Source organism: Archocentrus centrarchus, chromosome 4, assembly GCF_007364275.1.
Source record: "Archocentrus centrarchus isolate MPI-CPG fArcCen1 chromosome 4, fArcCen1, whole genome shotgun sequence".
NCBI classification, from domain to species: Eukaryota; Metazoa; Chordata; class Actinopteri; order Cichliformes; family Cichlidae; genus Archocentrus; species Archocentrus centrarchus.
Genome location: NC_044349.1, coordinates 23,643,736 through 23,664,898, shown reverse-complemented (window position 1 = coordinate 23,664,898; position 21,163 = coordinate 23,643,736). Strand labels below are relative to the sequence as shown.

At 39.6% G+C, this 21,163-nt stretch overlaps 2 protein-coding genes across 6 annotated transcripts; both read right to left on the bottom strand.

Moving 5' to 3' along the window:
- Positions 1 to 244: 244 nt before the first annotated feature.
- Positions 245 to 10,082, bottom strand: LOC115778699 (AN1-type zinc finger protein 5). Of its 4 annotated transcripts, none has more exons than XM_030726939.1 (6): positions 9,949 to 10,082; positions 8,326 to 8,525; positions 7,817 to 7,928; positions 6,073 to 6,200; positions 5,482 to 5,589; positions 245 to 3,795 (listed from the first exon to the last, which is right to left on the bottom strand). In XM_030726939.1, exons 2-6 carry the CDS (start codon positions 8,483 to 8,485, stop codon positions 3,647 to 3,649), a joined length of 657 nt encoding a protein of 218 aa, XP_030582799.1. In that variant the 5' UTR covers positions 8,486 to 8,525; positions 9,949 to 10,082; the 3' UTR covers positions 245 to 3,646. The 4 variants fall into 4 exon arrangements, with proteins under 4 accessions (XP_030582799.1, XP_030582800.1, XP_030582798.1 ...); XM_030726940.1 differs by having other exon boundaries at positions 9,673 to 9,998; XM_030726938.1 differs by lacking the exon at positions 9,949 to 10,082 and adding an exon at positions 9,226 to 9,590.
- A 677-nt stretch (positions 10,083 to 10,759) lies between these two features.
- Positions 10,760 to 19,783, bottom strand: plin3 (perilipin 3). Of its 2 annotated transcripts, none has more exons than XM_030727913.1 (8): positions 19,649 to 19,783; positions 14,954 to 15,041; positions 14,549 to 14,744; positions 14,100 to 14,182; positions 13,559 to 13,757; positions 12,435 to 12,775; positions 12,053 to 12,268; positions 10,760 to 11,278 (listed from the first exon to the last, which is right to left on the bottom strand). In XM_030727913.1, the coding sequence occupies exons 2-8, from the start codon at positions 15,020 to 15,022 to the stop codon at positions 11,135 to 11,137; spliced, it is 1,248 nt and encodes a 415-aa protein (XP_030583773.1). In that variant the 5' UTR covers positions 15,023 to 15,041; positions 19,649 to 19,783; the 3' UTR covers positions 10,760 to 11,134. The 2 variants fall into 2 exon arrangements, with proteins under 2 accessions (XP_030583773.1, XP_030583772.1); XM_030727912.1 differs by having other exon boundaries at positions 10,771 to 11,278; positions 12,053 to 12,271.
- Positions 19,784 to 21,163: the final 1,380 nt, after the last annotated feature.

Here is a 21,163-nt window from a genome sequence, read left to right as displayed (position 1 = left end):
TAAAGATTGCAGGGAAGTAATTTATAATTCAAAATGTTCAACAGAATACAACGCTATGCCTGTGATGCTGCCAGCATAACTACATCAGTTGTAAAAATGTGTATAGTTTTTAGATCTCAATATGTAGTTTGAATCGCAAAGATACTGGCATTATTTTTCAACTAGCGTGCAAATAGCATAAACTTTTATGTATTTATGAAGCATACAACTACACATTAAGACAAATACAAAAGACAAGTGTAAATTAAAATAAACTTTGTGATTTTATTGTTTATACTTACTCTTACACATCATACAATCCTAACTCTTAAAAGAAAAATAATAAAATAAAATAAAAAGATATCTGGTGGTGTTTCTGGGGGACTGGAGTGCCAAGGGACAGGAACTACACCTCTTTGAACATTGTAGGTTTCATCTGATGTCCCTAAAGCTCAACTTGAAAGACAGAATGAATAAAGTCATCTTCATCTGTCTTTACTTCTGCAGTGAAGCTGAATTTCCAAATTCATCATAACTCACAGGTTTATTATTCTCAATCAAAACCCTTGCATGAAGAAGTCACTGATTATGACAGGTGCTTAAAAACATTAAAAAAAAAAAAAGATCAATGCAACAAAAAGAGAGAAAAAAAAAGTATATGTAATGATAGCATCTAGATTATTCAGGTATGGTAGCCCTAATTGCTGGTGGCAAGTCAAACAGTCAAAAGATTTTAATGATGTCAGATGTCCCAAATCACATACAAGACAACCAGGCCTCCATCCCCGGCCTAAGGACAGTCATTATCAGGGCCTGGTAGTTTGATGACGACATTACAACTTATTGTGTGACTTATGGTGGTTTACATTCAAACTGCTCACATTTATTAAGAAAAAACATGTTCAAATGTTTGGAGCATTGATATGAGCAGTCAATAGAAAGTGAGTGTAAACCATGTAAACCCCATGATTTACATAGCTGAACAATCATCATAAGTAAAACACTTCTATGAAAAGACAATTAATTGGTAAAGGAACATTGAGCTTGTTGCGCGCAACAATATTTTGTAGTCATTGACCCAGCAAATCTGAGAATTCTGTGTATATAACATACACCAAACTACAGAGCAGCACCAGCCACATGTCCCCCTGAATATTATTCTCCTTGTTACCACTCAAGATGAACAAATTCTCAATTTAAAATTTCCACTATAGGTGTGATGGAGGAAGAGGTTAAATCAGTCACTATAGGATCAGCTTATCCATTCTAAATGCCAACAAAAATGCCATAAAGGCTAATTTTCCAATCAGAAGAGCCAGAACTAAACTCATCAAGGCCCAACACGAAGCAGACACAAGGAAAAGTGTCATTCCGATCCCACACGATTTGCAGTGGCTTATTTTGAAAATGCATACCTCGCAAATTCCTTGCAACTTTTCTACAGCTCTTTCATTAATAGATAATGAACCACATCAAGCAACATTTACAGGGAAAGCTTTTAATAATGAAAAGATGAAACCTCAGTTGGCCCTCTATTTCTCACGAGGGGCCCTTTAAACTTTCATAATACCGCTATTGCTACGAATCAGTAACAGGATAAAAGCACTGACTGAAATACTCTGTTATTCAGCACTGTTAATATAGCTTGGGGAGGGGGGGGGCTGGTTAAGAATGTGACTAATATTGTAAAATAGAAACCACGTGACCTGTAGGGGATACTAGTGGTTATTGAAAACAATTTTAACATTAAATGTAAAAACTTGTAAATAAATGAGGAAACAACATGGGGAAAATATCAGTGCTAATTGTAGCACATTTTTTTGGGATAATTATGAAAAGCACTTTAATACACATAGTACTATTTTTCACCTTAATTCCCCACCTTTATTACCTGGCAAAAATCTACATTAAGATTATACTATATGAATAGGAGCCGTATGGTATTTACATTTGAAAAAAAGACAAAACAAAATGCTAGAGTCCTGTTAACGTGAACCATAAGGTTCCAGCCATGCATTGTGCTACTGCTGTGAGGCTTTTGAAAAACATTCCAGCTTCATTTCAAACTGTGCAGCCACAAAACAGTAACTCATGTTTGATGGCACACATGCATCTGGGACTGATCTTCCTAGAACAAGCTAGCTAGAAGCAGTCTTCACTTTAAGGACTTATCTGAATTTGAGCACGCTGTAAAAGCGCAGCACGCAACTCTGCGGCGTTGCAATGCTGAGCAGAACGTATGTCGTTATCTACAGAGTAACTGCGACCCGGGTCAGTTTTCATTCAGCATGTGTCAGTGGTCTGCTGGTGGTTAGAGAAACATGGAGCTTCATACTGACTCCACAGAACATAAAAGGTCATTCAAGGAGAGCACACTGCCTTACCAAATAAGAACATCTTAGCAACTGAACAAGGCAAGTTCATCAGCAAGGCTGCAACACAGCTCAAATATTAACTGCAAGTGACCTGAATGCTGAACAAAACTGAGTAGGTGTGGCACCTAAGTTTGTGCTCTGCAGTTGACACACTTTGTTGTGCTTCGTATTAAAAGCCAAAATAATTGACATTTTACTGCACAATCTCACTCATAACGGCTTAACTGGACTCTATTCCATCATGTCAGAGCTTGTGTGTACTTTTTTTTTTTCTTCAATGGTTACATAATCAGGATGGAATTACTTAAATATAATTGAAAAGGTTAAGAGCAAATCATTAAAGATTTGCGGACACATGCTGCCAATCCTCCAGCACAGACCAACCAAACGATAAAAAATAAATAGAATGCAATCACACAATTCAAGCTAACTACAATATATTAATATAGATCTTCTGATGTCATACGCTCATTAAAACAGAAAGAAAGAAAAAAAAAAAAAGAATTCAATCACACAGTTAAGTCAAGGTTCTTGGTTTCCCTACCCTGTCCCTCCCCTGCTTTCCCCTTCCAATAACTGTTCATGCACCCAGTATCCATACAAGTCTATATATCAAAGAGAGACATATCTGGAAAATTCTGAGACTTTGGAGTACTACATGTGGTGACCCACAGAGTAAAGGAGTTGCCAATTTGACAAGTAGTTGACATCATTTTTGAGTCTGGGATAAAATACTATATTCCAAAGCCCTTTAAAGGTCTCTCTGATACATGAGTCACCCAGTTCATTTTGTGTTTTTTTTTTTTTTTTTTTTTTTTTAAAAACTCACTAGACCCCCTAAATGTTTCTGTCATTATCCCTATTGACACATTCCTTAACAGCTTATCCCCTTTAATTTCAACTACCTACAGGGATTGTATAAACTCACACAATCCCCCTAAGTTGAGAAACAAAAAGGGAATCAAATGCCTGCCCTTCCCACGGCAAATGTCCACCAAGCCCTCATGGCTCTCTCCCCAGCTCTCAAGCAAATGTGCGCACACACACACTTTCATACAAACACTCACTCACACATAAAGAAACACTCAAATTCAGCTGCAGTCACTAGTGGAGAGAGAGGGAGATGCTAGTAAGGGAAGTGTCTGGACTGTGGCTGCGACCGCACCACCCCCACCCCGCCCGCTTTTACACTACCATGAACAAATGAAGCCATGATATCAGGTGTTTTCATCCAAGTCGCCATTGTTCAAATTCACAAAGTCAGAGACTTTTTTTTTTTTTGCACTCAGTCCTCATAACTTCTGAATTTTCTCAGCCACCACGATGGGGTTCTCCTTGCGTAACTGGGCAGCGGCTGCACTCCGGTAATCATAGGGACAGTCGTGTTTGTCAGAGTAACGATGAACGGCGCAGAACAGGTTGCCACAGCGACAGTCAAAACCTTGAGGAAAAAGAAGCAAACAGGTCGTTTAAACTTGGAAGCTTTATTACATACATCACATGCATCTGGACCCTAGAGCTGGATGATGAACTCAAATCTCATTATTTTTAGGCAGAATGGCTATTTTCTTCAATTTGAGGAGAGTTCAGTTTCTCGGGTGCTGGCCCACAGTCAGCGTGTTACTCAGAGCAGACATGGCCCCGAGCAGGCAAGACAGCTGAGCAGCAAAGAAACTATCTGCTGCTGTAGATGGGGTCAGCAGTAAAACCTAAAACAAATTCATATTGGTTTAAGTTTATATACAATGTATTAGATACTTTACTTCAGATGGAATTAATAAGACTCCACTGAAAAAAAACATTCAGTTGACCTTGCAAAATCATGGGAATTGTTGATTTGCTGCTGACTCTGTTAGGTTGGTCAGCCTTATTATCTGACTTTGGTGTTTTAATGGGCAAGTCCAGATCTTAACTTCTAATTTCTGAGAGGTAAAATTCAGTATTTTTTCCAATGATGTGAGAGTGACTTTTTTTGTGTGTGTGTGCCGTTTCCACAAATTAATGAACTTTGTCAACTGTTATCACACCTGCAATATGAACATTAAGTTGCCATCTATCCTTAAACTGTTATTTTCCATTGCTGGGACCAGCACTGTCTCCCTGCAAAGCTACAGGAAAACAGAATCAGGTCGAGGTGCAGAGTGAGGCTGAGGCTGGAGATGGCACTGCAAACACTGGCAGTGGAACCCCGAAGCTTTTCCTGCAGAAATGCTTTATGTGTTGCAGCATGAATCTATATAGATACAAATATTAATTCTAGATCTTTTGAAAAATACTAAATTGCTACATTAAAAAAAAAAAAATTGCCCAGCCCTACTGCATGCTAATTATTTTACAGATATATTGTTACACTGCCCCTGTGCATGAATTTAAACTTTCCTGTCTTCTGCTCTTCTGAAAATAAGAGCTCCAACTTGAATTTTACTAGGGCACGATGACATTGGTGCTATCAGGCTTTATTCAGACCCATTTTCACATACTAACTCAGGATGTGGTGTGGATTAAGCTGATAATACAATCATTGCTATTAAGGCCCAGAGCCTCCTTTGAGGCCAAAAATGGAAGCCGAATGTACACTGTGAAATGTACCACCATAGTGCAGTATGCTGCTCTCTGTACCAAAGTGTTGGTTGTGGAGAAGAAAAAAAAAAAATCATCACACAAACTATGAGCGCATAGTGATAATTTGGATATGAAGGTTACATTTGCTGCAGTCCTTCAAAGTCCCAACATAACATCACTACTTTCTAATTTGAATTCAACATGTTGATTACTCATGCTGATACTGTGGACCACATATTCTGAGATATATATAAGAGATATATAAGAAGAGGCAAGAAAATTACTTGTGATGAAATAAATGCACTGAAATACATTTAAAATGCTGCAAATGTTATCAAAAATCGTGTATGCAACTGTCATTTATGTCCTTTTAGAACAGTGCCAGCTTGAAAAGGTCTGCAGACAGAAAATATAAAGATGTCTTCACCACATATATTTGCGTGCCAAATCAATTTCATATTAGGCGCAAAGAATCCCAGCCAACTAAACTCAGAAGATGTTGGATAAACAGATAAGAAGCAGCCCTATTTAGTCAGAATGTGTACGAAATTCTTTCCTCGCTTACCAGTAAGTCCTACTTTCTTCCGGCAAGAAAAGCAGCGATTCTTTTTCTTGTTTTTATCAGGAGTCTGGTCACCATCAGATGAAGGCTGTGCAGCTTCTCCCACTGGCTCTGATGGAGGCGGGAAAAAAACAAACAAAAAAAAACCTCAACTGTATGTTTATTTATATGTACAAAAGATAATAGGTTTAACAGCAACTAATCAAATACTCAAAACAAGTAAAATATTCTAGCAATGTCAGAGGGTGGATAGCCATTTTTAACTTAAGCTTCATCAAATATTATTGTCATCATGTAAAAACAAACTTAGGCACATTGTTGTTACACAGTTATTTGACTGTAACAGAATATATTACAAAATAGGGGGAGGCAAAATAAAATAAAAAGGAGAAAATAGAAACATCACAGAGAATATATATATATATTTTTTTATCATTTTAGGGATGCTTCTGGAACAGGGTGGCGAGTGGATCCCATTGTTTACCTGTTTTTTCACCCTATGGTTCTTAATAGTGTCCTCCTCTGCATTGAGTAGGCCTGGCTATGTGGCAGGGAATGATTTGGGAAAGCACTACTGCTTTCTCTGATGTTTACCTGAGCTGTTTGAAGTACCCTCGTCTTCACCCTCCTCAGCCTCTGCTCGATCAGAATCTACAGCTCCCGAATCCTGGGAGATGCTCATAGCTGTCATCTGTTGAGTTACTGGGCTGGTGGCGCTGGGACTAACAGGAGATCAAATCAAATCAGTAAATTTCAGTTTCCATAATAAAATTCAGAAAAAAACAAACACACACACACACACACACAAAAAAAACCCTTGAAATTTTATGTGGGTACTCTGTCTTTGCTTCTTTTCTTTTCCCCTCCAGAAGGCAACAAATCCAGTGCACATGCTGTAATATAAAACCATTTTCAACAATTTAAAGAGCCTCAGAACTTCTCATCTACCACGCTTCCCTAATGCCATGAATTAAATATATTTTTTAACATTTAAAAAAAAAAAAAAAAGGTTAGCTCACTGGTACAGCTGAAGCAAATTATAAAGAAGCTCCTGCAAAATGCCAAACAGCAAAAAAGGAACTTGGCCAGCAAAAAATTATTCAGCATCACACTGCAGTTTTTCAGAACAGGCCCTCAAGCAAATTTTTTAAACTACACCATCCTTTAGCTACTTTTTTCAGCGTCAATGACAGCACAGCTTCATTTGACTTTTGTTAATCATTATGAGCTTTTATTAAACAGGCCTCCAAAAAAAAATACTACTAAAATGGTTATACAAATAAATCAAATACAATTTTATGCATGAACTCATTGAAATAGCTGAAAGGTTCTTACCAGAGAGCTCAGTGTCATCAGGTAAAGGTAAAAATGTTTTGATTCAGGAAATGATTGTACCATAGTGATAGAAGGTTTTATTTTCAGAAGTAAATATACACACACACACACACAATGGCTTACCCATTCTGACCTCTGCAGAGTTAAGCTGTTGTACTAGTATGAATTGACAGGACTTGTCAAAGAAGCAACACAGAGTACAATTTGCTTGATCAATCATATTAAAAAAAAAAAAATAGGGTCACGGAGACCCTGAAGTCATAGTTCTAGTAAGATGATAGAAAACCCCAGAGCATGATAGGAACAGCAAGCAGCACAGTTGTTAAGATAATAGTAAACAGAGCTATTAGCAATAATCACTTGGACAAAAAAAGATAACTGCAATTTAGAATAATGTATTAGAATCAGTGATTTTTACCCCCGTTTTGGGGTTTATGGGGGGCCCTATAGAGAATCAAACTCAGTGAATCTGTTTTTACAGAATATATTAACACTCATGAGTAAGTTCATACAAGGTCACAGAAAAGAAGATATCATACAGTTTACTTGTAACAAATGTACAAATGTAATTAAAACAACATATTTGCTGTTGGGGGGGGGGGGGGGGGGGGGGGGGGCATTAGGGGTACAAAAAAGATGTATCAACAATGACAAAAGTTTCATTAAGGCTTGATACTGAATCCCTCCACATTCCACAATCACTACCAGAACAATTTAAGGTGTATTTTTCAAGAAATAAATTTCAGACTATGCAGAGGGTCATTTCTGTCACATTTGAGGGTGGGGTATCCTGAGGGTGATTCCTCTCCTATATTTCCTATCTGACCCCCAGTGAATGTTCCTACCAAATTTGAGAAAAATCCACCAAATGGTTTGTGTGCAATTTCTTTATTGCGCGGAGCTCACGACAACGGATGACATTAGTCCTCTTAAATTCACCGATTCACAAAAACTCAATGAAAGAACAAGGGTAAGCAAATTCACTGTGTGTCGCTCAGCATACCTGGTTGTTTGTTCCTCAGGTGGGGTTCCTGCCACCTCTGTACTGGGCTCTGAGGTTGTGCTCTCCACAGTTGCACCGACTGATCCTGGTGATCCCACTGGTGAAGTAGCAGCTGTGCGCGTGGGTGGGGGTGGGTGGGGGAAGGAAGGACAGTTGGATACCACAAATGACACAAAAACCTGTTGTTGCCTTACACTTGGATGACTTTCCACTTGTTTCTAAGCATCTTGACATATGCCATTCCCTACATGTATTTGTTTACCATGATCAGATGCAATTTGAGTTAATGTACAACAACAGATGGCAATGTAACTCTCTTGCTTTTGGATGCCACAGTACAGGCAGCTACTGCTACCTCTGTTCTCCAGCCCCTTTTAGCAAATTCAGCTCCCTATTCCAGTGCACTTTTTGAATGACTCCCATTTAAAAGTTCCTGTCTTAGTCACCTGATACCCCCTTATCCAGCAGACCCCTGCTTTTTATAGGTTATGTCTCTCCCATCTTCCTACCTTTCTCTCCAGGGGGGCTGGATCGCCCCCCTCCCTGTTGTCTCTGCAGGTGTTCCTTGTAGCAGACCGAGCACATGCCGTTGGTGCGGGGGTTACCATAGAAACCGCATCCCATAGTGCAAAGCATTGGCACTTGCGTCTGATTGGTCTCCTGAGCCATGCTCTGACAGAGGGGGTAAGGGGGATGGGAGAGGATAGTCCTGAAAATGGGGTTGCAGAGAAGTTAGTCAAAAATAATTAGCAATCCCTATTTGATTACATAGCTTTTAGGTTGGAGCTAAAAGAGCTTGGAGACTGGCATTGCAGCATGAGAGTAGAGTTTGAGCGCATCATGGCTTCTTTTACCTCTTTTGCACTGACACAGAGCCAGCCCCAGTTTTGAAAGACTTGAAGATTGATCATTATTTAGCTTAAAAAAAGAAAAGAAAAATCAGACAAAATCTGGGGGTTTAACTGACAAATACTGTTAATTTCTTGCCGTAGCTCTTGCCACAGTCAGTGGTTCCATCTTTACAACCTGTAATTTTGTGGTGTTGAGCTGGTTCATACTTTTCTAGTTTTTTTTTTTTTTTTTTTTCCCCTTTCTCTTCAATGGAAACACATTGAACCAGCTCTAGATTAGGCACCAGACAAGTGGAAAAGAGGTCTTTGTGAACTAAAGGTTATGGTAGTGAAGGTTTGTCGCAGGTTTCTAACCTCATAAACCAAAATTAAGACCAACCTCAACTTCTGAGGGCGAAAGTCCATGTCTACTGCAAAATCAGGCCTGGACTTTGGCACACTGAAAAGCTATTCAAACTATGCTTCAAAATTACTGTAAAGCCCCAAAACAATCTCTGATAAAGCTAAACGCAGCAGTCATATAAACACAAATAAAGCGGATCAAAAAATGCACTGTACCTCTTGGGGCAATACGCCAGGAGTTTTAAAAGTAGTAAGCCGTAAAAAACAAACAAGAAGCTGAGCATGGCAACGAAAACAAAGGTACGAAGGGTCGTACACAATGCCACCGTTAAAGGTAAATTACGGTGTGTGAAACATGCGCTAACTCAGCTGTTTTATGCTTTCTTCCGCCGCACAAGATGTTTTTGGTCAGACAAAAAGTTATGAAAAAGGAAACAACGCTAAAACCATGTCCGCACAAAATCACATCGAAAACGTTATTAGCGACGGGTTGGCAAACGTTTAAACTACACTGCTTGCAGTTCAGCCGAACAACTCCCAGTTGCCAGTCTGAGTTTGTCCGCAGAAGACAACAATTGGCGTCCTATGCTTGCATAGCTCAAAGCAAACACTAACATTAGCAAACATCCTCGCTGGACGTTTTGTATGACAGACACTGCATACCAACATAAAAAAGGAAGGACAAGACTCTCTTGGTGGTCCTCTATCGTGATGAAAAACAAGAAAGTTAAAAACTACAGCGTCCTCGGTGACGAACTATACACGGATCTTGGGTTTTCAATCGAATAAACGCTAGTGTTAGCTGGCTAATGTTAGCAAAGTGGCTAGTGCAGTCAACCAACCCAAACCCAGTGCGCTTCCCGACAGCGTCCTAGCTGGTTTTATGAACGGCTCCAGAGGACGGAAGTCGCCCCTGGCAGTCGAAGATGAAGACATTACCTGAATTGAAAGGTACCGGGGGCTGTCGACGACCGAGGGGTTCAGATTTGTACAAGTTATGTCCCCAGCAGAGCGCGCGGCCTCCTACCCAGCGCTAGCTCCCGACATTCGAAACAACGACCATGACGTCACCATTAGTGTCAGCCTTCAGAGACGAGCCAGCACAGCAAAGTACACCACCACTACTCTCCCTGCTTATAACAAACAAGGTCAGGAGTTTAATTTAGCCCCATCCACAGGACTCTTACCCAGTGAGAAGCATTTCATACAAAAGTTAAATAAAGTTTGTAAATCCCTCTTTGGGCGAGCTCTCCCCCCCATCCTTTTTGGGCTTTTTAAGGGGTTTGAATTTTATGGTTTAGTTTCAGATTTTTGTCTTGTAGGAATATTTGGTTGCTGTTACAAACATACTGCTGCATTTATTGTTATTAATTTAATACCATCTTACTAAGGTCTACATTCTACAAGAGGAAAGTTATGAACAGAGTCTAATTTTCCTGTTTTATAATGAAATTGAGAAATATGCCTATGATTTCTTCACAAAAGAAGAAGTCTCTTAAGACTTTTAATGTAAGGATTCTTATCTTCTCACTTTAAATGCCTGTCCTTTTTGGTTTGACAATATCCTGTTTCTATGATGTTACCACATGTAGGATGGTAGCAGTTTCGTTGATACATAACAGCTTAGAGGGGTTGTTTGTAAAAATAAATAAAGTACCCACTCACTCCTGACAGGAGACTGCAGTGTTAGAAAATTTAATTACATATCAGTTCACTGACAAACAATACTGATGGTAACATGACAAGTTTCCAGACAATTGAAATTCATAATTAACTACATCTCATTCAATATGCCCTCATGTCTTTTCTATACTACTTATAAGCCACAGCTTTAGCTTAGTTTGGGGTAGGGTTTGTATTCCTTAACAAGAGTCAATTAGTGTTTACAGACTGACTAATCTTTGAGATGTTAAACACAAACTTAAATAATAAAGTGCAAAAAACAAAAAACCCACATAGAACTTTTAAGGCCACATTCCCTATATTACAACTGTAGGGTCAATAAACTGATACGTTTAAATTTAAAGCATGATAGCCATTAGTGAATATTAAGGCACTTTTAAGCTGGTCCACCAACAGTCAATTGTCCAACACCACTGAATTTTCAGATAAGCACTGCAACTCTTCATGTAGACTTCTTTGGACTAGCCTTCCCTGCTGCATCTCCTTCTGCATGCTCAGTGAGCTGAGCTGTGAAAGGTCCCACCAGCCAGTTGAGTGGGGTGTTGTTCAGTAGATACTCCATGACACCATCCAGAGACCTCTGAACCTGGAATAGGTAACAGTATTGCTTTAAACACAAGTCAATACAATACATTATCTGAAATAATGCTGAGCTCCATCACAGAAAACTGAGATTAGGTGTGTGTGTGTGTGTGTGTGTGTAACTCAATGCACTCAGTGGCTACTTTATTAAGCACACCTTACTCATACCAGGTTTAATCCCCCCACAATCCAATTTGTTAAGTACACTTATTCATTTGATGTTAAATATCTAATCTGTCATATAATAGCAACTCAATGCAACAGGTCATCTTGACAATGTCAAGATGACCTGTTGAAGTTTAAACAAATGAGGAAAGACAGGCCACTGAAGGGACTTAATGTGGCAAGGATGTTGGCCCCAGAAGAGTGAGTATTTAAGAAAACTGCTGATCTACAGTCTTTACCATTCTCAGGGTTTAAAGGAGAATGGTCCTTAAAACAAATATCCAGTGAATGGCAGTTCTCTGGATAAAAAGCTTTGACACCAGAGGTCAGAATGGCCACACTGCTTTGAGCTGATTGGAAGCAAAAAAGTAACTTAACCATTTGTTAGGCCTTTTGAAAGCAAATGGGATTCAACCAGGTAGTAGCAAGATGTACCAAATAATGTACAATACAAGTATAATTTTCATTCTCAGGTACCTCTGAGAATGAGCATAATGCAGAGACTCATGGTGGCATGTTTTGGGGGGGGGAAAAAAAAAAAAAAAAAAAAAAAAAAAAAATTCACCAAGCAGCTGCAAGATACAGTGTATAAGAGACGGTGCAGTGCAATTACTTGGATCAGTTTATAACGGCTCTGCTCGAGGAGGACTGGTGTGATGGTGTCTGCGTTCCCCAGAGAGGAAAACAGTTCTTCAGCAGATAGTCGTGCTATGGTCAGCTGGTCCTGGATGGCACTTGGTAGACCCTTTGCACTCGTAACTACACTGAAGCATGCGGACCGCAGCTGGCTGCTCAGACCACGCACCATAGAGAGGGTATGTGATTCCAGCTGCTGTGAATATAAAGTGGAAATTAAACATTGAATTCTACAAATGCCGCCCCCCCCCCCCAAAAAAAAATAAAATAAAAAGCTCTCTAGATAAATATATAGATATATATTCAAATCAAAAGCAAGGCTAAGAATCTGGTTAAAAGACTTTCAGTAGAGTCCTGACCTCAGATTCATCTTTGCTCCCATCTGGCTCTGACTCAGTCTCCTCATTTTCTCCCCGCTTCTGTTTCCACTCAGTCCAACACTGCAGCAGCTTCTCTGACGCACCTCCTATTTGGTTACTTGCTGAACCTAGACTGGCACGGGCAGCTTCTAGCAGGTCCAGTGTGCTGGTAATCTGAGCCATTGCAGTATAGGCGGCATCCCTGTAATGCCGGGCCCGGTCCAATGATTGCTGAAGAGCTCGGTCCTGTACCTTGGCAGAAAGTTTACCCAAACGGACAAAGTAGCTGGGGCTACCTGATGAGGTAATCAGGTCATCGGTGACAGGTTCAGCCACAGCAGCTGAAAGACAGGAGTATTAATCTCATTTATTCAAATCAGGTGAAGTTGAAATTACTGAAACAAATACTGTTAGTATATGTAGCATCTTGATTGCATAAGGATGATATATTATGACTGAAAAAGGTGATTGCCTTCCACTGCCAACTGTTGCATATGTTTCAAGTTTTGCTGCTTGACTCAAACTCTTAAATTGCTCAGGACGGAGACTTCAGAGCCACTTCAGTCCCTGTGGTTTCAGTTTGTGCAACCAAAGGGACAGAACACTGTCAGTGCCTCTATTAAAAGCCACTTTGATGGTTATAACTGAACAAATCCTAAAATCCAGAGTGAACTTTGCCGTTGCTGCCACAGTTGCAATTGTGGATTTTTCACAGCCATAATCAGAGAAGGGACTTTAGCAACTCCCTCAGTGGAGTATGGCAGGCTGTCATGATAACATGACATCACGGTAGCAGGTGTCAAAGCTGTGAGTGTTGGAAATTGCAGGTACTTTTTGGGCCAAGTTAACAGAAGGGAAGTTCACTGGAATGTCCTGCCACTATGAATAGCACCAACCATTCATGTGTTCAGTCACTACGGTCGAATTTAACAGTCGTGACCCCCCCCCCCCCCCCCCATTTTGCCAGATCACCTCATCTTGTGTTTATGATTTTTTGGGATAATCATGAAAAGTATAACCTTCAACTGTCAAGGCACACCTGTATACTTCAACAATAGGCATATGGTCTATTACCTCCTGTGGTTAAAGTGATTAAGAATTCCACATTTAGAAAAGCTACTGACCCAGCTCCCTCTCAGTGAGTGGTAGGTTCTGGTCAACCCAGTCCTCAGAGCGGCTGAGGGCCAGGCCCATCCCACTGCTGACCATCTGGCCCATCCTGGTACCCATGACTGTACTGATTCCACCCATCATAGCCCCCACCACAGCTTCTTTGGCTCCTGCCACAGACTGGTACACCTTTCCTACGGTGTCTGACACCACCTGAGGAAGCCAAGAGAAGATTATTTCTTATTTTAAAACCAACAGTGCTGGAGTCCATTCTAGAGCTGGTTCTGAGCAATTTTCATGCCAACCCCCCCCCCCCATGGAAAGCAGTTTTCATCAGGTCCATTGTTTTGTTTTAATTACAATAGCATTCAAATGGTGATAACTTTGTCACAAAAAGTTAATTATGATCAGGAGGAAACTAGTGTGATAAAATACAAGCATGCAGTAAAAAGATGGGGGGGAAAAAAAACAAAAACACCCCACACAGCATTACCACTAGCAAAATAGGGTTTGAAGTATTTTAATGCTATATTAAAAACAGCATGGATGTCTAACCTTGTCTGCTGGTTGGTGAAGAATAGGCAGCTTTTCTTCCATCTTATCCAATCCTTTCAAGGCATACTCATTTACTGTGGCAACTGCAACAAGTGCACAACAGAATGTCAAGGAGAGCTCAGTGAGATTAAGTGTTAACATAATGAAAAGAATCATTGGGAAATACCTCAACAAAAAGGGCATTGTTTCAGGTTTATAGTACAGTAAGAACTGGATGAGTTTCAAAGTTTAAAGTGACACATTAAATCAGGAAAGTTTGTTCTTAGGACAAAAAAAAAAAATAATAAAAAATAAGTATTATTCCACTGTATTCTAACCTATCCCACTAACAATGGATTTGACATTTGTTTCATAGCTTTATTGTGCAGCTAATATGAAATATTAGTGGTACACAAATGTATCATGAACTATCATACATTACATCATATTTTTCAGAGACAGGAACCTACGCTGTGGCTCCATCATGTCCAAAAGAGGTTTGGATCCTGTGCTGGCAGCTGCACCCAGAGTTCGGACCCCACTCTCAGCTACATCCATCACTCCCTTCAGCAGGGGCACACTGTCTTTGGTGGTAGTGTATGCACTTGAAACCGCCTCACAAGCTGAACTGACCAAGGGCAAGTTGCTCACTCGTGAAACAACATTCTAGGACAAAAACAGAATTACTGTTGTCACTGAATACATAATCATGTCTGTAAAGTACAGTATAGCCCTTTACAGGACCACAGTAGTATCAGGAATAATGATTACTTTCCTATAGTACTTTTTGGATTTTTCAGTTTTGATAATGTCAGACAAGTTCATAATATGGTCAGATTATGCATTGTATCATTACAGGTCACAGTGCCCTTCACCTGCTGGTCTTTATCAGCTGGGTCGGGTTCTGGAGCTCCAGTCTCATCAGTCTTCCTGCTGTCTGCCATTGTGACTGCTGGATTCAATCTGTCATGGAATATAGAGTGTCAGAAACAGTTGTCTCACATTGCTCACTATACATGATGAAATGACAGCTTTCGCGATGCTATTCTTTGTTTAAATTGCTGGTAAACTTTATCTTGCAGGAATCTTTGTCCTGTCAGTTTAATGCATGTGGAAAGGCAACGCAACCATGTTAAATTCATTTGTCAACACTATGATGCAACAAGGATGAAACTGCATTAAAAAAAAAAAAAAAAAAAAAAAAAAAAACCCCACAGCATTTTTCTACATTGTCAAAAATGTTATTTGGAGTTCAGCATTTTCTTGACAACTTCCAGTTTTATTTATGCATTATTAAAACTGTTGTGTATAGAATTAATGAGACCATCAATCAAGGTGTAGGATAAGCACATGTGAGTATGAACTCATGATTTCAAGCTCTTGTTACATGATTATCTGTGCATCAAGGAAAGCTTTAAGCCAAAACCTTATTTAAGACTGCAAGAATAGCCTGACATTTTAACAGCTTTTCACAGTAGTTAGGGTAACAACTATCACTGGCAGCAACTTTAACGAAAAACTCCCAAGAATTTATGCTTAAGTATTACAAAGAAAGCACAAATGTCTGGACAAGACGTGTGTGTTTTTACAAATAAAATCCATACTAGGCTTATTCCTTTCATTTCCAAGTGCAGCTCCCTGAAACACTGAATCTTGACACTTTTCCTGCACTCAAATTAAAAACTAAATGTGACAACTCAAAATGGAAACAGATTATGACTCATAAGAGAACTCAGTCTACAAAAGTTGTGAATTTAAATACAGATTTGAATCCAAGGAAAATCATAACTAATGACAAACTATGGTCCCATAGGGACTGACCGTTCACAAGCGCTCACGAAGGCATGCAGGCAAAATGGGCAACCTCTGATATTAATCTGAAACAGTGAGCAGTGCTGCACTAATGTAAAATATTTCTTTAAATGAAAACTAGGCCATAATTACTCAAGTGAAAAGCAGTTCTAAGTGAAAACTACTATATTACATTAATACAGTGAAATACTGTCACAAATGAAGATCAAATGTAATACTTAACTGGGCCATGGAACACTGCAAAATTCATTTGTAATTTATTCACTTTTGTTGCAGGTCATTTCAACCCTTCCTTGCCTGCCATGCCTCTGAGTGGGGAATTAGAGCGTTTTCATAAATCCTATCATGACACCCATGTGTCATGAAAACTAAAACTGCAGTGTTATATTAGTCTACTGGGAAGCATTTATGGCAATAAAGCTCCCCCAACTCTGTTCATCTCTATGGTGCAAACCATAGACATGCGAGTTATGTCGTCAACTGTTCTTGCCTACTATGTTGAATAACTTTTTAAAAAAAAAAGGGAAATGTTACCACTGTATTGCAACAATTCTAAATATTCAATGTTCTAAATACATCCTGTGCAGTGCTCTAGTATAAGCAGGCAGTACAAGGATATCTAATATATCAGTGATTTTTCCTGCACAGAAATTGTTGGCATCTACCGATAGATTTTAGCCCTGTAATTTTTAGTATTCTTCAGGAAAGTCCCTCCTGAAGGAGGGCCCTTCAAAGCCCTTCTTTGGATGTTTCATGTCTTGTTCCATTCTGTCAATGTGACCCAACAGTAATATTGAGGCCAATCCATGACTGATGGTGTTCCAGTGTGTTTTTTTCTCCTATCCAGGCATGCTTTGACTACACTGGCAACATGTTTGGGATTGTAGTCATGTGGGGGAAGAGGGAATCAGCTTAAGGGCCAGACGAATCTAGGTCCTGTGTCAGGTCTTCTCTAGATTTCCTCCCCATTTCTAAAAAACATGACTTTCAGATGCTGTTCATTTGCTGTAGATTTTTCAGGCCTGCCACTTAAGGACACATTGCATACCATGCCAAGATGCCACGTTTTCCATTAACAGGAAAAAAAAAAAAACAAGAAAAAAAACAAACCATAATTTACACTTTGACGGGATGCTGGTAACAAAGTGCCTGAAGACAAAATTAAATTGGTTATTTGTTTAAGTTATAAGTGAATACTCCTTTATCCCCTGAGTTAAGTGCCTTTCTTATACCAGGATGATTCATTAGGTCAGTGTTAAGTGGCTCAACAATCATTCCTGTTAAAATAGTGAGGTACAACTGGGTTGAAAAAAGTAGCCAATGTTTAAAGACCTTCAGAAAGCCTGCAGAACTGTTGCTCAAGACCACTTTATTAAAACAAAAACCAAAGTTGACCTCCTTAGTACTTATGCTAAATTTTTGTTTCTATTATTTCTTTGTTGTAACAGAGCTTCTTGTCAATGATTATATCATTGGAAAGCCATTTATTTCCTCTTAAATGGTGCCACATTTGTAGGTTGTAGGCAGCAGAGTTGAGTATGTGGGTTGCACCCATGATAAATTTGCCAAATCTCTGCCGATGCCAAACAGCTATTCTGCTATTGACTTGTTTTAAGCTTCTGGTACCCCAGGTGCTAACAATCAGGCTCGTCGTCACTGAAGACACATGCTACTGAGTTTTATTTACAAAATTAAAAATACCATGAAAATGGATTATTTTTATTTTACGAGGCAACAGTCTTGTTGCGTTTACTGTACTCTGACCAATATTGCTTCATAACTAATGGCATCATTATCCCCCCTGAGCTATCCTGAGCTAGGAAAATCTGATATTAGGCAGATCCATCCCTTCACATTGAACTAAAAGGGAATATTCAGTTTGACAATTACCACCCCCCCCACCCCCTTCTTGCATACAGTTAAGACAAAGTGCTGCAAGTTCGGGAAGCAAGGAGGAACGAGGCCTGCTAGCAAATTGGAAAGAAACATCTGCAGCAAGATCCATCCCTTCTCCCTTTGGTGCTTGCAACATGTGGATGGCATCTGCTTGTGTTCTACCAGATGGCACACAGACATAAATGGACTCCACCTGTATTAACTGGAATGCTGTTAACAAGTGTCTGACATGCATGACCTGATGTACACAACAGAAGCAGCTGAATGAGAAGAGCACACGAGTCCTGTGATCATACTGCTGGAGAGAGCCAGCAGCAGCATCATGAGCGCAGCCAGCCAGCTGTAACCTGTTGCCAGCCTGAAGTAAATGCTAAGGTAGGCTTCAACAACCTGACAGGAGGAGGTGATCAGAGAGAGGCAAGCCTCATAGCCAAATTATGCCAACCTATGAATGGCATCTTTACAGAACTACTGAGTTAATAATTTCACACATTTTAGACATCAGTGTGAATAAAAATTTCACATTTGTTTTCATGAGCTCTGGCATTGCAGAAGATCTTTCTGGACTCTATGTGACTCTAAATTGCACATTATTGCAACAGCTTGGTTGAACGTGTTTTTTTTTCTGAGTGGCAGTTGATGAGATCTTGACTGGCTTTATTGCAAAGCAAAGTCTGATACTGTGCACCCTGATATCAAGTGCAAGATAAACCTGCGATAACCGTACATGTTATGAAGGAGGCTTTTTAAATGCAACACAAATGGCTGCTTTAGACACATTGAAATTATCTCACTGACAATTGATTCCAGTAAACTGGCCATAAAAATCCTATCAACCCTCTTCCTATTGCATTACGTGTCACACTATTGAAGTGTTGAGTCTCTTTGAGGAAGGGAAAACTGTTTTAGCTGGAACTAAAACTGAGTTTTTATATTGAAAGTGGCATCACTTTATTGGAAACTATTGAGACACTCATCTCATGGGAAACTAGTCAGGAAGTTATCCTGACAAGACTTTCCCATAAGATGGGTTTTCTCAATAGGTTCTAATAAAGTGACTACAGCTGAAAGAAAGAAACTTTAGGTTCTAAAAAAAAGGGTCTTATATGCTTTAGTGTCATCTAAAAACTGCATATACAGATGTGTTAAGTTATTCTGCATGGGCTGAAAAGCAGTCAGGGCCCTCGACTGATCCCTGGATTTAACTGATGAGTCAGCTAACAATTAAAAGAGCAGGGAAAAAAAAAAAATACATAATGTGGTCTGCAAAGCTCTGCCTTTTATCTTGTGAAGTCATCCACCAGAATATCCACCAAAATATTAAGTGTGTGTGGGGGTGTGTGTCACTTATTGACGGAACTACTCAGAAGACATGCCCACACACTGAGGCCACAACCTGAGACAAAAATCTCACGAGGTTGCTTGATGTTTTTTGAATGCTCAGAAGCTTTAAAAAAAAAAAAAACCCAGGTTACTGGCTTCCACATTACTTTAAGCAAAGACACTGTAACAGAATGATGATTTCCACCTGCGTACCCACAGAAGTTCCCCATTAGCTGCTTTTTAACGAAAATGCAGCAAGAAAAAAAATAAATAAATCAACAGTCTCGCTTTAATTTCTTCCACTTTCTGGTTGGTGACCTTTCACCCATATGAAGAACTGACTCCTTAACTAGCAAACAAAAGGCCTCTTTGAATCAGTTCCCTCTTCTGTGTCTTAATTCTGGAGCTTTCGCTCCCAAGAGCTGTGTTTACACAGCTTTCAAAAGCTAATTAACACTAAACGCTAGGTCGGGTAACCAGCATTAGTTAGTAAGCTTTAAAAAACTTGGCTTTGGGGCTACTTTTAAAATGAAACACACCTGTCAAAGCAGCCACTGAGCTCTCCGGTAGCCTGTCGCTCCTCTGTCCTGTGGTAACCCGCTGTGTTACTGCCGGTTAATGACCTGGTCCACGCCACAGACCCCTTTTATAGAGGACTGATGCGTTCCACTTCAATACAGGAAGAAAAGAGGAGGGTGGGATTGAAACTTTCATCCAATTAAATCACAGCACGGAACCGCTGGTCTCTGCCCACTCCAGCAAGTTCCCATAGGCTCCCTGTCCTTTTATTACTCAGCTGATGTTTGGACTTCTTGTCCCTATTTTACTTATAGCAAACTCTGATTTTGTGTTGTGTGACTGATTATAAATCAGTGATTTTAAGATGGCGGTCACTGGTTTTATTCAGTCAGTCATTGTAATAAACTTATTCATAATGTAATGTATTCATAGACTACATATAAAGATGGGTTTCATTTGTGAGCTGAATAGAAGTTATACTATAAATGTCTGCATTTCAGAGCGCAAGTTCTGATATAATTTGAGCTATCTTGGCTGAGCAGTGTGTTTAAGAGCTAAGCTCTAAGATTTTCACTGATTTTTTTTAAGTCGGGGGAGTGTGAGAGGTTCCTTAAAAGCTTCACCTTTAGTGTGTTTTCTAAGGAAGCTCATGGTGGACTTTGGATCGCTGCAGAAGAGGGGAGGGCAATTAACTGTCCCAAGGGCCCACCTGAGAAACTGGGACTGTTGTGGAGGGGCATACCATTGAAGAGATAAAATCAATACTGAGCAGAATTGAGTTCAGCTTATTGGTGTGGCCCGCCACAACAGTCCCCTTAACCTTTTATTAGTTTAATTTTCTTGACGGTCTGCATGAGATTTACATGTGGAAATTGCTGATATTTACTATAACTGATTCTTTTTTTTCTCTAGAATGTTTTCTGTTGCAGAGTGTCTTTGCCCTGTGAACCTCAAAGCAGAATGCATCCACTGGCATGCTGATCAGTATCTAAGGTGTTCTTTTCATCAAACACACATTTGGCCTGTTCACATCACGTGTTTCCAAAGACTTTACTGAGACATTGTTTGCAAACCTGAGACGCTGACCTTTATGAAGAAGTCTCAGGTAAGGTTTTCTTCTGGCTGTTACATTAACATTAATGCTACCCAGTGGAATGATGGCTCACTGCTCCTGTGTCAGGTAACCCTTTCTGCAGCTCCTTTACATTCATGTAGTATAGTGTTCCTGATAACAGAGCAAACTCCCTTCCCTTATGAAGGTTGCCTGATGTGGCCGAAATCACTGTTTCTGTCTGCAACTTCACCTCACCTGTTTAGCATCCATAAATATAAACCAATAATGCATTACTGACAAACGATCCAACTATGTTGCAAACATATCTTCATGTTTGTAGAAGAATACCAAATAAAAAATATTTATCAATTCTATTTTGCAATTATGAGTTCTATGTTTTTTTCATACATGTCATTGGGGCATTTTTCTATTCAAAACAGCATCATCTTTGTTCTGACATTGTGCAAACCCGGCTGACTGA

Excerpts from the sequence above, each read along its gene's own strand:
- LOC115778699 (XM_030726938.1), bottom strand. The coding sequence starts at position 9,293 with ATGCTCAGCTTCTTGTTTGTTTTTTACGGCTTACTACTTTTAAAACTC. Across the intron at positions 7,929-8,325 it reads CAGCCCCCCTGGAGAGAAAG|CTGCTACTTCACCAGTGGGA; the intron begins GTAGGAAGATGG and ends CCACGCGCACAG. Across the intron at positions 5,590-6,072 it reads GGGTACTTCAAACAGCTCAG|AGCCAGTGGGAGAAGCTGCA; the intron begins GTAAACATCAGA and ends CGCCTCCATCAG.
- plin3 (XM_030727912.1), bottom strand. The coding sequence starts at position 15,022 with ATGGCAGACAGCAGGAAGACTGATGAGACTGGAGCTCCAGAACCCGAC. Across the intron at positions 12,272-12,434 it reads GGAGCAAAGATGAATCTGAG|CAGCTGGAATCACATACCCT; the intron begins GTCAGGACTCTA and ends TTATATTCACAG. Across the intron at positions 11,279-12,052 it reads GCCGTTATAAACTGATCCAA|GTTCAGAGGTCTCTGGATGG; the intron begins GTAATTGCACTG and ends TACCTATTCCAG.